Genomic DNA, 15,787 nt, shown 5'->3' with positions numbered 1-15,787 from the left:
TGACTCCCCGGCTCGGGCCCCTATAAATTTTCTCCTGCTGGCACCTGAGTACCATGGGACCTTGGCTGGCTAGTGGGAAGTAAGAAACCTGATTCTGAACACCGAACGTCAGGACTCCTGGTGAGCTTGGAGGGCTGTTTATAAACAACTTGCTATTTTAAAGTTGTTATTGCAGAAAGAACAGGGCGACAGAGAGGAATTTATCAGCACAGCAAGCGTTTGACCCTTTGAGAGGTGAGGGTGGGACGGATCTCCGCAGACGTTTGGTGTTGGGGGTGGCTGAATGCCGGGAATGGTGTTTGCGGAGCTGGGAACAGCCCGAGTGTGCTGAGTGGCTCTGGGCTCTGGTCCTGCTCTGCTGGGGTTTTAGCCACTTTGGTCTGTACAAAAACACTAAAGAACTAAGCCCACAGGTGAAATGAAACTTTGTCCCAAAGAAGAGCCACGCATCCGCGGGAAACTTGAACAAATCCCCAAGCACGTCCACCAGGGATCTCAGTGCTGACCTCGGGCTCCCCCACATCGCTACCTGTATGCGCTCTAGCTTTGTCCCACACTTGAATAAACTTCTTTTATTTCACTGTAAGTCTCAGCCTTTTGCCCAGAGGCTTTTTTATTAGGCCCCATCGGCAGTGATAACAGAAGCCTCTGTTCTTGAATGGGAATTGTCGGGACAGCCTGGCTTGCTCCTCAGAGGGAGACCACCCTCCCACATTTCTTAGACTCACCCCGTCGCACCTTCCTATTTTAAGACAAATCCCAGAGGAAAACAGCTTTTGACTGTGAAATGTCAAGATTATGCTTTTTTCCACCAAGAGAAACTAACGGCCTCACTGCATTGGAATAACCCATTATAATGTTCCTCATTTCTGATGACGGCCTCACTGCATTGGAACAACCCATTATAATGTTCCTCATTTCTGATGACGGCCTCACTGCATTGGAACAACCCATTATAATGTTCCTCATTTCTGATGACGGCCTCACTGCATTGGAACAACCCATTATAATGTTCCTCATTTCTGATGACGGCCTCACTGCATTGGAATAACCCATTATAATGCTCCTCATTTCTGATGACTAAGTTGCAGTTTGCATGAAAAGCTTTAGCATATTCATTAAACATCACAGCCTGGCCTCAGCCACAGCCCCTTTTAGAGGTGATCTTGCTCTTTGCCTACAATTATTTAAAAGCTAATTTTATTCTATTTAAAAAAATAAATTTATTTATTTATTATTTTTATTCTTGGCTGCATTGGGTCTTCGTTGCTGCGCGTGGGCTTTCTCTAGTTGCGGCGAGCAGGAGCCACTGTTCGTTGTGGTGCGTGGGCTTCTCATTGTGGTGGCTTCTCTTGTTGCGGAGCACGGGCTCTAGGCGCCTGGGCTTCAGTAGTTGTGGCTTGCAGGCTCTAGAGCGCAGGCTCAGTAGTTGTGGCACACGGGCTAGGTTGCTCCACGGCCTGTGGCATCTTCCCGGACCAGGGCTTGAACCCGTGTCCCCTGCATTGGCAGGCGGATTTTTAACCACTACGCCACCAGGGAAGCCCCTAAAAGCTACTTTTTTTTTTTTTTTTTTGCGGTACGCGGGCGTCTCACTGTTGTGGCCTCTCCCGCCGCGGAGCACAGGCTCCGGACGTGCAGGCTCAGTGGCCATGGCTCACAGGCCCAGCCGCTACGCGGCATGTGGGATCCTCCCTGACCGGGGCACGAACCCGCGTCCCCGGCATCGGCAGGCGGACTCTCAACCACTGCGCCACCAGGGAAGCCCTAAAAGCTACTTTTAAATGAACTAGTAAGGGATTCCAGATTTAGACGGATTTAGAAGTAGATGCCATAGGTGGTCTGAGCAGGTGGTCGGGTCTGGGGGCTCCTCCCCGTTTCCCTACAGACCTGGCTGCTCCATCAGTAGAGGTGGGGGGGGGGCCGTGAGCAGAGGGTTTGGTGAGCCCGCAGCCCCCGGGTCCCAGAGCTGTGGACCCCCCACTGGCTTCCCTGAGACACCGCAGGTGATTAGACTAAACCCACTGGATCAGCCAGAACTGCCTCCCTCTCACAGGGTCTATAACCTTGGTCCCAGCTGCAAACTCTCCTTGCCGTGTGAGGTGATGCAGGCACAGGTTTCCGGGACTGGGGAGCAACATTGCTGGGGGGCCTTCTGCCCACCACAGGGTGGACAGGCGGTGCCGACACCCAGGCCCTCCGTGCATGTCTCTGTTGTTGGGATCAGTGGTGTGCCCTGGCTGCTCTCTCCTCCTGGACTCGTTCCTTGCAGTGAGGAAGTGTGTGTTTATGGGTCGCCTTATTGAACTCAGACCCAATCAACCAAGGGAGTCTGCCTATGGGCAAAGTCTGACTGGACACCAGTACAGAGTCCCCGGGCCCTGTGTTTGCTTCTCCAGAGAAGATGCAGCACACCCGTCTGTTTCTGGGGAACCTCAGCCGGCCTCCCGTTTGTTCCCTCAGCGCCCACACAGCAGCCCCCCTCCAGAGGCCTCTCTGCCCCTCCCACGCTCCAGCTCCGCCCACCCACGCTCCAGCCCCGCCCACCTCATCCTGCCCACTCTTCTCCTTGGATAGCCTTGGATGGGGCCTCTCTGCCCCTCCCACGCTCCAGCTCCGCCCACCTCATCCTGCCCACTCTTCTCCTTGGATAGCCTTGGATGGGGCCTCTCTGCCCCTCCCACGCTCCAGCCCCGCCCACCTCATCCTGCCCACTCTTCTCCTTGGATAGCCTTGGATGGGGCCTCTCTGCCCCTCCCACGCTCCAGCCCCGCCCACCTCACCCTGCCCACTCTTCTCCTTGGATGGCCTCGGATGGGTGTGGCACCTGAGTTCGTAGGAGGAAAGTCAGTGGGTCTCTCAGGGTGAGAAGAAGCACTTAAAGCACCCAGGCCGAGGTTCCAGCTCACTTACCACTGCAGGGACCCCGACTAGAAGATCACGAATCAGACCCAAGGGCGGCCTCCTTGAGAAAGCCCATTATTGCAAAAGGCTTCCGAGAACTTCTCTTCAATTGGCGACAGTTATGAGCAAAGGCAGCATTGTCTGAGGTTTAAACAAAAAGACATTTTGCACCTGTGAAAAGAATTCCCCGGCCCTCTGTGTTTTCTTACAGTAGAGATGAGTGGTCCTCAGACTTCAGTAGGAGAATCACGTGGAGAGCTTAACGTGGTGTGCGAGGCGCCAGGTAAGGCACAGAGGGAAAGACCCAGGCCTGCCCTCCAGAGCCTACACTCTGCCCGGAGACGTCTAGACCAGCGCAGGCAACAAGGCAGGCCAGGGCGCGGCGTGGGGTGGGGAAGCACGGAGAACCACGTAGGTAAGTGATGCTCAAAGGACTCCTCAGGAGGGGAGGGAGCTGGCCAGACAGAGGATGCAGCAAAGGGAGTTGACGGGGGGCCTGAGGGGCAGGACCCTGGAGGGTAGGTGAGGGCCCCTGTGTCCCAGGGTTTAGGCCCTGGGGCAGGGGAGGGACTCCCAGGTCAGCTCCCTGTGCTTCGCTCGCTCTGCTACATTCTCAGGGGCAGGTGTCAACCAAAACAACCCCTGCACAACCTCAAAGTTGAGAGTTATGTTTTATTTGGCGGACAAAACTGAGGACTTAAGCCCAGGACGCAGCCTGTCAGTAGCGCTGAGGGACCGCTGTGCAGAGGTCGGGGAGGAACCAGGATCTACAGGGGTTTTTGCCACAAAGACCAGGTAGTCGCAACATCAAAGATGACTGTTCATTAAAGAAAACCACACATCTCAGGTTAATGAATTCAGCCCTTTTCTATGCATGGGAAGAGGCAAGAGTCTGCGCTCACCGGAATCGTTCCTTTGATCCGCACCTCAGCTACCTGGGGCCAGGATCCTGTGCTTTTTCATCCTGAGTCCCCGCAGGGGGCCCCCTGTCTTCAGGGGGTGGCTGCAGGGGCTGAGGGCTTGGTGGCGGGCATCCTGTTTCCATCCTGAGCTCCCTCAGGGCTCACCATCTGGGCGGCTGCAATGTGATGGCTCGATGGCCCAACATCCTTTGTTTACTGATACGGCAGCAGCATTTTTTTCATTGATGCAGGTCGCACATCGCAACAGCCCCACAAGCTAGGTCACCCAAACCGCTGGCAGCTCCAGAACAGCCAGGTCCTCCCCTGCCTTTTGGGTTCTGGCTGGCGTCAGAGGCCAGGACACTGCATCCTTTCCAGACCACAGGTGTCCCTGGGCCCCAGGTTCAGTAGGGTGGCCAGCAGCCACTTTACACCTTACTCTCAGAAATGGTCTGCTTTGGGAGTTTCCTGGCGGCCCAGTGTTTAGGGCTTGGTGCTCTCACTGCCATGGCCTGGGTTCAATTCCTGGTCCGGGAACTAAGATCCTGCTAGCCTAGCAGCGTGGCCAAAAGAAAAAAGAAGTTCTGCTTTGGTTAGCAAATCACCAGGCCAGACTACCTGCAGGACATCCTCTGATGAGCTGGCTGAGACACAGGGGTGACCTTGTGCCTCCCCCTTTTTAAATTTTTTGCCCTTGCTCTGTGAAAGATTCACAAAGCCCAATGTCCTTTGTTCTTGAAAATAAGTTGGTTTATTTTCTTTCCAAGTGTAAGAAGTTAGCACTTTTGCATCCAGATGGTAAAGGGGATTAAGAAAGAAGCGTGGGAAGGAAAGATTAAGGGGGAAGCAGGCAATGAAATCTAAACGTTAAAAGCACATTGTGACTTAATTGCACATTGTTTCTCTCCCCCCAGGCAGTTTCACGTTTCCTTTTTACTGCAGCTCCTAATGTTTCACTAGGGAATGAAATAAAGTGGTTTGTAATTTATGGTTATTTTATCCTTACTTCTTTCTTTCCTTGGTTAGATTTTATTTGCAACAGATGACTTTTTTGCTCCTGCAGAAAACCTTATAAAGGTACTGTAAATTGGCCTCTGCGAAGTGCTGGGGTGGGGTAATCCACGAAGCCCTGCTAATTAAAATCTCCCAGGGTACTTGGGCTGGGAGTCACATGATGCCAATCAGTGAATTAGCATATTAGAACAGCAGAAAAGTGTAGAAATCAGCCTCCACTCATGCTAAGACGTGGCAGAGACAGACGGGGACCTGACACAGGAATTTGGGACCACTTTGCTCTACGGGGGAAATCACTGAGATCCTCCTGTATTTCTCTCTGCCCCACGTGGTGTTCATAATCCGTGATGGGAAGAAAAGTGGGGCAGATCTTGAATTTTTTTGAAAATGTTTTACCTGCCTAATTATAAAAATGTAGGACATGTTTATTAAAAAGAGAAAATACTGATAAATATGGGGAAGAACCGGAACTCTGCTGGAATACTGCCACCCTGTCCCACCAGTGAGAGCAGCGAGAGTTCTCTCGTGAGGGATGATGGACGCAGAGGCCCGGCAGCGGGTGTGACTGCCGTCGGGTGGGGTGCGGACTCTGGCCTGGTGATGTGATTTCTGGCCATCTGGCCACTCTGGTGGCACAGCTGCTCCTTCTGGGCAGGACCTGGCCAGGTCCAGAGCACGCTGAAGTCTGACCCTCTGAGGACACCTTGCATATGCTAACTTACCCGTTGGAGAAAATGACCGTAAAATGAGGAACAGAGATGTTGATTAGCTTGCTCTAGGTCACACAGCCGTCATTGTCAGAGCTCTTACGATTCACCATACGTCTATCTTTGAAAAAATTGAAATGCATCCACACCTTGACTTTGCTATTCCACAGACCTACCTTATTTGCACAAGTACACAAAGATATGTAGAAAATATTCATTCCAGTGTTGCTTGAAGGGGAAAAAGCCAACCTCAATGTCCCCTAGTGGGGAGCTAGTTAAAGAACCCTGGGGTCTTTCAGATATGGAATGATGTGGCCATCATAACCTGAGCAGGCTGCCCACGCGCTGGGACAGAGGTCCAGGCAGGCCATGTGTGCAGGAGACATGCTGGAAAGGGTTCATGCCAACCGTAAGGCGGGGTGTCTGTGGGGAGCCGGGCTTGGGGAAGTTGGCGAGAGAGAGAATGGGCCTTATTTCCTACACTCCACTCTAGTGTGTGTGTGTGTGTGTATATATATATATATATATATATATATATATATATTCTCTCTATATATACACACATATGTTCACACTTACAGACCACTTAAGATGTGTATGTATGTATATATATATATATATATATATATATATATACACACACACACAGATTCTCCTATTTGAAAAGAAAAAGGATATTACAGGTAAAGCTAAAGTCCCTTTCACCACGAATTCAATGCCAATTGGCTCCTTCCCTTTGTAGAATTAACACTCTGATAAGACTGGCATATTCTTCTAATATATTATGTACTTTTAAACACATAACATGTGCAAGGGGCTTCCCAAGTGTTACTTCAACTTGGAAACAGTCTTCGGGGGATGTGCTCACCACTGCTGTCCTCCGGTTAAGCGGTGGGACGCAGCCGTTTGTCTAAGGCTCCATGAGGGGCCGAGCTGAGCCTCCCCCGGGCCCGCCGCTGGCTTCTGTGATGTCAGAGTGTTCGCTTTCACATGTGGCCACGGAGCAGCTCAGAGCGTGGGGCGCTGGGTGCTCAGCGGGACCCCAGCATCGAGCCTACTTTTCCTCTGACGTCGGCTGAATTCCTGGTTACGTGGTCTTTTCGGGGTTGCTTTGGGAATCCGACTGCCCTTTCTCGCTTTGCTCAACAGCCTTTTGGGAGGTACCTAGGTTGCAGTCGGGAGTTGCACCAGTGACGGGGCTCGTGGAATGAATCCTATGTGGTCTTACCTTTTGCTCTCGGTGGCTAATTCTGTGAATAAAGGCCCACAGAGAAGTAGGACTTCTTTCTCTGAAGGCAATACAGAGATAAGGCGGCACCCCCTGATTTGGAGCAGGTTCCCTGGGCGTGAAGGTGGGGCAGACACCACTGCGCCTGCTGCGGTCTCGCCTAGAGCCCCTGTCTGCACTGCCCATCTGTCCCTTTAGCCTGGGCTCTCGCCTGGATGTTAACGATCCTCTGTCACACGTCTTTGCTTTCCACGAGCACACGGAGTTTAGGAAGTGGATGTCTGGATGGCAGACCAGAGGGAAAAGAATCCCAGGTAAGATGATGACTCTGTTCATTCACGCTTGCGAAGTTTAAAACCAGGGGCTGTTGGAAAGCAGTGTACGTTTGGGGTCGATTTTAACCTGGGGCCCTTGGAATGCTCTGTCGCCTCTGATGTCCCTTCTGACCATCAGGCTCTAAGAATTCAGGAGAGGTCGTGCGCGCCCTGGTCATCTGTGCAAATAGGAGGGTGTAAACGCTTCGTTAGGAAAAGGAAAGGATGATGAGGGCTGTGACGAAGGATCCGAGCTGCGCAAACAGCATTTGGTACATGCGCTGCATTCAGCTTCAGAATCCCTCTCTGAAGCAGGTGTTCTTGTCCCGCCTGATTGCCATGGAAACAGCCTCATTCACTTAGCCCAGGTCACATCACTGGTGACATAAGCTGGGAATTGAGCCAAGATCCATCCTGTCTTTTATGTAACCTGAAGATGCTACTTTCACTCATCGCTACTCATCAATCAAAATACAGTGAAAGAAATGCCTGTAAGAGGAAATCAATCCAGCACTGGGCTAATTGGGCTCTTTTTCTATCATCTCAAGTATCACACAAATATTGGATATTTCTAATTTTCTGTATTTCTGTGGTCCTCCAGACCTTATGAGGTTCTAATACGTCTGGACGTTTTAAGGTGGGTCTGTATCTGACGGCCAGAAACCAAGAACAACACAGCGACACACTGATCAAGAGTTCTTAGACTTAGCTGATGCCAAGGAGGGCGCCTGGCTGGGGCTGTAGGAAACCCCTGAAGCTTGAGATGGCAAAGAGCACGATGTTTCTAGGAGACCCAGCTCGATACCGAGTGCCGGCGAGCTGGGCTGCGTGTTCCCTACGCCAGAGTCACAGCTAAACTTTTTGTTAGTTTGTTTTGGCCATGCAGCTTGTGGGATATTAGTTCCCGGAACAGGGACCGCACCCGGGCCCTCAGCAGTGAAAGCGCGGAGTCTTAACCACTGGACCGCCCGGGAATTCCCACAGCTGAACCTTTTGGAAGCCAATCTCATCCTTGATTCACAGTTGAAGACCTGAGACTCAGAGAGGTCAATTTGCCAAAGACACACACAACTCAGGAAATGATGAGTTTGGAATCAGAATTGCTCTCAGAATCCAAGGCCTGTTCACGTTCTGGTCTGATCAGAGTTGAGGACTCACGCGGGAACGGCGGTCATGTACGGCCACGTCAGGAGAGATCTTGAAGTCACGGTCAAGAAGGAACCCACACACGTTTTTCTGTGATGGGAGGAGTGCGTTTCTGGTGTTTTATTTTCATTGTCGTTTTGTTCACTCATGTGCTTCGTCTGCCGAATTCAGTCTGAGGCGGGTGTTGCTGTTGTCTCCAGGTCACGACTGGTGTATCGTCCAGCTGGGAGTACAGGGGTCATCCGGGGCTTCTATGTGGACACCTCTCACTTCACACGAGGAGATTATGCTCCTCGAGTGTCGATTCAAGTGGCAAACTGTGAAGAAGGTGCCTCGGGAACCAGTGGCCCTACCCCGGGAAGGAGCACTGTGGGGTGGTGAGGCCCATCTGCCCCCGACCGCACACTTCCCACTCAGACAGGCTCAGCAACTTGTCTAGAGGCCCCTTTGTTGCCACGGGAGCTTTACAGTGAGATTCCCACTCAAGTGCTCTGTGAGTTTTGATTTTTAGCTTAACAGTGTTCTTCAACCTGATTTAGATTTCATTATTCCCACTCTCTGCAAGCCACCCCTCCCCACCCCACGGTGCCCCTGCACGTCACTGTGCGCTTTGGTGAGCAGGTGCTGGGGCAGGTGGCAGGAGTGGGCTGCCTGGACCACCTGGAGGATGTGAAGCCAGGTCTGAGCCACCTGTGGGACCAGCGTACCTGCCCCCTTTTGGCTGCCCTGGTCTGCGTAATGACACGGCAGCCGTGGGCTTTCCAGAAAGGGTTCCTTTCCACACCCTGGAATAATGGGCCATGTGACTCATAAGGCTCTTTAATTGGCATCCTCCAAGGTTGGTCCCAGAGTTAATTTTTTGGCAACATGTACCATTAAGTGCATGTCTATACATGTACTTGGGAAAGAGAAATCATGTCAGTTAGCAAACGTATTTTGGAAGCACTCTGTGCACAGCACTGTATGAGGCTCCTTGGACATGAATGGGCTCACCTCCTGGAAGGCAGCTGGGGAACCCGAAAAGTCACATGATGATAGGAGGGATGCTCCTTTACAAGCAGGAACGACTAGCAGACAATGACTAAGATGCCTTCAGCAAGCCCTTCAACTGTCCACGAGTGCTTCTATTTCTGAATCGCCCATGTATCAATTCTAAGGATGCCTTTGGGGGAAGTAGTGTCTCTGGAATTGACTTACAATATTCCAAAACTTTACTAATCAAGCTTTCTGAAAACTCTACTCATGTGATAAATTTGTTGAAGTTTGAACTTGGAAACGATATTTATTATTTAATGAACAGACGTACCACCATATGTTCTGCACCTCTTTTTGAAGTTACCATCGGTAATTTAAATACTGAGGAACTTTAACATGTGTGTCTGTTACTTTGATCATCTGATACATTGACTTAAGAAACAATGTCTCTAGCGTTATTTGGCAAAATGAAAATGACCACACAATCCGCTAAGAGGGTATATATATCCTCTGATTTTGAACACAAACCGTAACCCTAACGGTCACTCTAACTTCAGATAAACAACCAGAAATCCCACAACGAGAAGTCAGGACATGAGCCACAGCCAGCCCTGAGGAGTCTGAAGCCATTGCTAAGGTATGTCTCCCCAAGGAACGGGGTCTTGTCACGGGCTGTTACGACAGCAAGGGAGCAGCCCTCCTCGCTCGGCCATGCACTCAACCTGGCACAGCTCGTGCATGTGTACTTGCCCTGTGTGACCCTGAAGAGGTATCTGGAGAGGTTTGTGCAACCCCTGTACCACGGCCTATGTGAGGTCTAGGGCTCTGCTTCCCACAGGGCGGTCTGCTCGCAGGGACCCCGCTGCAAAATGATGCCCGATGAGGTAAATACAGAAATTGACGCCTTAAGTAATTTTGATAGCAATTGGACAAAGTAACGTTATGCCTGATGAATTTAATACAATAAACAATTTGGCTTGTGTTTCGGTACATTCTTGTTTTTCCAAGTTTGTCTAGTAATTAATTTATATTGCGTTTTACAAAAGCGTCGATCCAGCGCTGGCTGGGAAATACATAATGGTAACAACAAATGGGCCCTTCCAGTTGAGGAGCACTGATCTAGGGAAACTGTTGAGAGGTTCAGGCCGACCCATTTAAGCCACGGTCCACGGGAAGAGCCCGGGTTTTATGTGAACATTCACAGCACATCCCGGCTGCTCCTTTCTGTGAGCCCTCAAGGTGAAGGCCTTTGGAGGCTCTTTCCCAGACCTCCCTGTCCATCCCCTTTCACCACCACCCAGTGGCTATTTTGACCAGGGTGAAAAAAAAAAAGCAGGCCTTTATTCTGTTTATTAAAACTGACACTTGATCCTTATTAGTATTTTTATTAAAGTGTTCCATTAGGCATCCATCATTAATTTTTATTACAAAATGTCCTGTCCTGTAAGCCCCACACGGGCATTAGAGTGAGAGAATTTATTGTTGCCTAGAGCCAACACTAACATTTTTATATTTACTGCTAGCTGAAGTCCAATGATTGGAATTGTTTGGTTCCCATGACAGAGCTTCAACCGGGAAATCCTGCTTCCAGCTACAGTTGTTTTCCTGTCAACTCGTGGCAGAGGTGAGGTCACATACGGCTCAACCTTTCCCTGGTAAATATGATGTGGGCCCCTCTCCAGCGCTGTGGCTTCTTTAGTTAATGTTGGCAGGTTTTAAAAATACAAAATGAAGTCACCCTTTCCTTCTTGCTCTAGCATTTCAGGGTTATAATTTGCCCTTTTAGTGCGCTAGGAAATTCTTGTCTTAGCGTCCCCATCCATAGGGAGTTAGGAAAAACTATCAATTAAACTAGGATGTGATGGAACTAAGTTGTGTTGGGCTAGATATCTCCTAACAATGTCTGTTTCACAGGTCCATTAGTTGAAGTGCTATGTACACACAACCATCAGCTTTATTGTAATTCACATAACATGCGATTCACCCGTTTAAGTGTACGATTTAAAGTCTATGTAAATGATATATATGTGCAACCACTGGTGCACAGTTTTTTTTTCAGATCACTCAGTTTCACCAAATCGTTCATGTACAGATATATAGGGCTGCCTTCAGCAGAATACTCTGATGAATGATTTTGAGCTTTTGTATAAAAAAGCTTGGCTTCCACCTTCTAGGAAATAATCAAACAAATAAAAAGCATTCATTTTATTAGAATCAGATAATGTGAATGGATCTTCGTAGCTATTTTCTGCTCTGCAGACCTAATCTCAGGCTGCTGTGGTTCTCAGCAGCTATTTGATTTTGAGAATATTAGCTTTAGTATTCCCAATTGCATTGCAAAGCAATGTGTTGTAAAGATAAAAATGTGAGGCTCTCGTGTGAGTCGGTGTAGGATTTAGCAATGCTGATTTCTGACACCAAACATTCATCTGTGGTGAATTTCCCAATTGCTTTTTGGCCTTCCTGGAGTTATTAGTTCAACAACAACAAAACAATGCAAACACCTACTACGCGCCATACAAAAAGCAAGCAAGGGCTTCCCTGGTGGCGCAGTGGTTAAGAATCTGCCTGCCAGTGCGGGGGACAAGGGTTCGATCCCTGATCTGGGAAGATCCCACATGCTGTGCAGTAACTAAGCCCGTGCACCACAGCTACCGAGCCTGCGCTCTAGAGCCCACGAGCCACAACCACTGAGCCCACACGCTTAGAGCCCATGCTCCACAACGAGAGAAGCCACCACAATGACACGACGGCACGCAGCAACGAAGGCCCAACGCAGCCAAAAGAAAAGAATAGGGCACGACTCTCCCAAGGACATACAGGCCCTTGACTTGTTCTTCCCCCAAATGAAGGTGCGTCCCGAACGCTGCACCTTTGCGATACCACGTGCCAGCTGCGCCTCGTATTCCAGTTTCTCCCACGCTCTGCACGGTTCCTGACAATTCCTCCCTGACGCAGTTTTAATTGTCAAGACGGTGCTGCTACCCGCCATCTCCCCACGTCTTGCGCGTCGGAGGGCGGAGGAGTAGTGGGAGGGGTCGCGGTGGGTGCCCAGTGCCTCGCCCCCTGCCCTCCCGCCGCCTTCGCGGGAGCCGCGCCCCGTCCCTTTCTCCAGCTCTGCCGTCCTCACCTGTCCGGACTCTGATGCCCCGTCACCCGTCCCGGCTCTGCTTCCCCCTCACGTGTCCTCTCCCGGGCGGCAGCGCGCTGCGGTCGCAATCGCCGGTGGCGTCAGCGCGGGCGGTGGCGGCCGTGGCCCAGGCAGCCCGGCTGTCCGGCGGCGGAGCGCATAGGCGGTGCGGGCCGTGAGCTCGCGCGCGCCGCACGTGCTGGTGGAACCCGCGCCCGCCAGAACCATCGTGGTGTACCGCAACGGGGACCGGTTCTACGTGGGCCGCAAGTTCGCGCTGTCGCGGCGCCCCGTGGCCACCTTCGAGGCGCTGCTGGAGCCGCTGACGGAGCAGGTGGAGGTGCCCTGCGGTGCGCGGCGCCTCTTCACGCCGACGCGCGGGCGCCCGGTGAGCGAGCTGGACGCGCTGCAGGCCGGCGGCAAGTACGTGGCGGCCGGGCGCGAGCGCTTCAGGAAGCTGGAGTAAGTGCCGCCGCGCCCCCCGGCCTCTGCGCCCGCCCCCCGGCTCCATCGCCTCGCCCCGCGGGGCTATGGACCGCGACCGGGTCTGCCGCGGCCTGGCGGCCCGTCCTGTCCTCGCGGGGCTGGGAACCGCGACCCGGGCCTGCCGCGGCCTGGTGGCCCGTCCTGTCCCCGCGGGGCTGGGAACCGCGACCCGGTCTGCCCAGGCCTCGTGGCCCGTCCTGTCCCCGCGGAGCCGGGGACCGCGACCCGGGTCTGCCGCGGCCTGGCGGCCCGTCCTGTCCTCGCGGGGCTGGGAACCGCGACCCGGGCCTGCCGCGGCCTGGTGGCCCGTCCTGTTCCCGCGGGGCTGGGAACCGCGACCCGGGCCTGCCGCGGCCTGGTGGCCCGTCCTGTCCCCGCGGGGCCGGGGACCGCGACCCGGGTCTGCCGCGGCCTGGCGGCCCGTCCTGTCCCCGCGGGGCCGGGGACCGCGACCCGGGTCTGCCCCGGCCTGGCGGCCCGTCCTGTCCTCGCGGGGCTGGGAACCGCGACCCGGGCCTGCCGCGGCCTGGTGGCCCGTCCTGTCCCCGCGGGGCCGGGGACCGCGACCCGGGTCTGCCGCGGCCTGGTGGCCCGTCCTGTCCCCGCGGTGCCAGGGAACACGACCCGGGTCTGCTCAGGTCTGGTGGCCCGTCCTGTCCTCGCGAGGCTGGGGAACGCGTCCCACTTCTGCCCCCGCCCAGCGCCGCCGTCCTGTATGGACTTTGTCTGCGAGGCCTCCTCGGGCCGCAGTGCACCCTGCATGCCCCCGGACATCGCCCCTGCTCGCCTTGTGGGCAGGGCAGGCCAGCTACTATCTCCCGACCCATCAGTATTGGAGAGAATTAGAAAGAGGATGGGGAGAGGGGGCGGCGGGTGTGGCAGTGAAAATAGGGTGCCCAGGGTCGCCTCTTTGAAAAGGTGACTTCTTCGCGAAGGTCTGCAGGAAGAAAGGGAGTGGCCACCGGAGGGAGCACGCTGGCAGGCAGAACGCCGAGCTGGGTTACAGCTTGTCCAGGCTGGTGTCCCCGGGACCTGGGCACGCCTCCTTCCCTGAGAGCACTTACTGAGCTGTGCTGTCGGCCCAGCTCGCTGCTCTCTATCCTGCTGGTTAAGACCCTACAGAGGACAGGCACCCGTGATTTCTGAAATCCTGGCACCTGACGCAATGCCGGCCTACAGTACAGCCTCCGAATGCTGGCCTGGGAGCAAGGACACCCGCCCCAGCGTCTGCTGCCATCAGGACAGCAGCCGCGGACAGATGGCGGCTGTCCTGGTGGAACAGGCCCGTGTATCAACGTCAGGGCCACTCAGAAAGCCATAGTGGAGATGGGCCACATTCAGGCTGTCAGTTGTACTTGTGGGCACCCACTCAAAGCGTCGATTTGATTCTTTTTTGTTTAGCCTGGGACTGGTATTGCATTCTCTTTGAGATCTTACTGCAAATGGGGTTATAGCACACTCTTCTGTTTATACTCTTACTTTTCTTCCCAAGAGTACCTCAGTCTTTTGTGCACTTATAATCCTTGTAACTTCTCTAAGCTTTCTTGGTAACTGTCATTATACAAATGTCATTGCAAACCAAAGGTGTCTTGCAGGTCCTTAACAAAAGCTATTGTGCGCATCTCCCTGTAGGGCAGCCTCAGGGCTGCTGCAGAGGGCCTTACAGTGTATGTTTTGGGGAGATAAGAGACAAACAGAAGTCACCACAAAAGAGAAAGTGGTAACAGCTAGGACAGAAGCACAGGGTTAATTCTGTCTAGGTGAAGGACCTCAGAAGAGGCTTCCTTTGCCAAACGGAAGGGAGAAAATTGTTTTGTTTCTTAATCCTCTGAATTCCTGGGCTGCCCTGGCTTCACTCATCTCTTGTGTCTGCCCGTAAAGATGTTATTACCATTCCTTACATTGTTGTTAACTCCTGTTTCTTTTATTGTGAGATGTATCGTATATACGGAAGAGTGTATACAGTTTTATGTACAGTTTAAAGAACAGTAATAAAGCCAGCCTCTGTGTAAACTACAGCCCAGATTACGCAAAAGAGCGTTACCAGCGTTTCAAAAACCTACCTCCACTCCCATCCTTTGCCCACAGGTAACCACTACTTTGGTTTTTGTAATAATCATCTTTTCATATTAATCTATCCCTGAAGAGTAGATTTTTTTCAATGTTTTATGTACTTTATGTAAATGCAATTATATTGCATATATTTTGTTACTTGCTTTTTCACACAATACTATGCTTTGGAGACTCATCCGTGTTAAAAGCTTGTAGCTGTAGTCATTCATTTTTACTGTTATGTATTATTTCATTGACTGATATACCGGTTTATTTATCCAATCAGGTGATGGAGAATTTGGGTCACTTTAAATTTTATGCTAAAGTAGCAACGCTGCTGTAAACATCCTTTTACCTGTCTCCTGGTGCACACGTGGGTGAGACTTTCTCTGGGAGAGCATGTGAGTTCTCAGTTGGTGCATATCCCATTAGTGCAAGCTTATTGGCGTAAAAGAGCATTTATTATCTCATAGTTCCTGTGACCAGGAAGTCCAGAGCGGTTCTGGCTCAGAGACTCTTGTGAGTTTGCAGTCAAGATGCTGGCTGCAGTCATATCTGAAGGCCTGACCCGGGTAGGTGCTTGCAGGCTCACTCACGTGGCCGTGGCAGGAAGCTTCACTCCTGCCGTGAGCCTGTCCATGGGAGATCTAGCAGCTGGCTCTCCCTAGCGTGAGTGAGCCAGGCTGAAGCCACAGTGTCTGTTGTTACAGCTGGTTCTCTGTTGCGCTGTCTTCGCTTCTCCTCTGCCTAGTTACCTCTGTGTGCTGGACATTTTTACTCTTAAAACTTATTTGCAGGGCCTCCCGGGTGGCGCAGTGGTTGAGAGTCCACCTGCTGATGCAGGGGACACGGGTTCATGCCCTGGTCCGGGAAGATCCCACATGCCACGGAGCGGCTGGGCCCGTGAGCCATGGCTGCTGAGCCTGCAC

The 15,787-nt window shown here is 52.4% G+C and overlaps 1 protein-coding gene across 1 annotated transcript in view; it reads left to right on the top strand.

The window, feature by feature from the left end:
- The window catches only part of LOC132434758 (doublecortin domain-containing protein 2C-like), a 74,761-nt gene that overhangs the window by 1,847 nt on the left and 57,127 nt on the right, over window positions 1-15,787 (top strand). The window contains 3 exon segments of the mRNA XM_060026342.1: window positions 8,416-8,543; window positions 8,781-8,950; window positions 12,484-12,782. Coding sequence (XP_059882325.1) covers window positions 8,416-8,543; window positions 8,781-8,950; window positions 12,484-12,782 — 597 coding nt within the window.

The sequence above is a fragment of the Delphinus delphis genome, chromosome 12 (assembly GCF_949987515.2).
Source record: "Delphinus delphis chromosome 12, mDelDel1.2, whole genome shotgun sequence".
Classification (NCBI taxonomy): Eukaryota; Metazoa; Chordata; class Mammalia; order Artiodactyla; family Delphinidae; genus Delphinus; species Delphinus delphis.
Note: the sequence above shows the minus strand (reverse complement) of the source record. Positions and strands in the feature narration are given on the sequence as shown.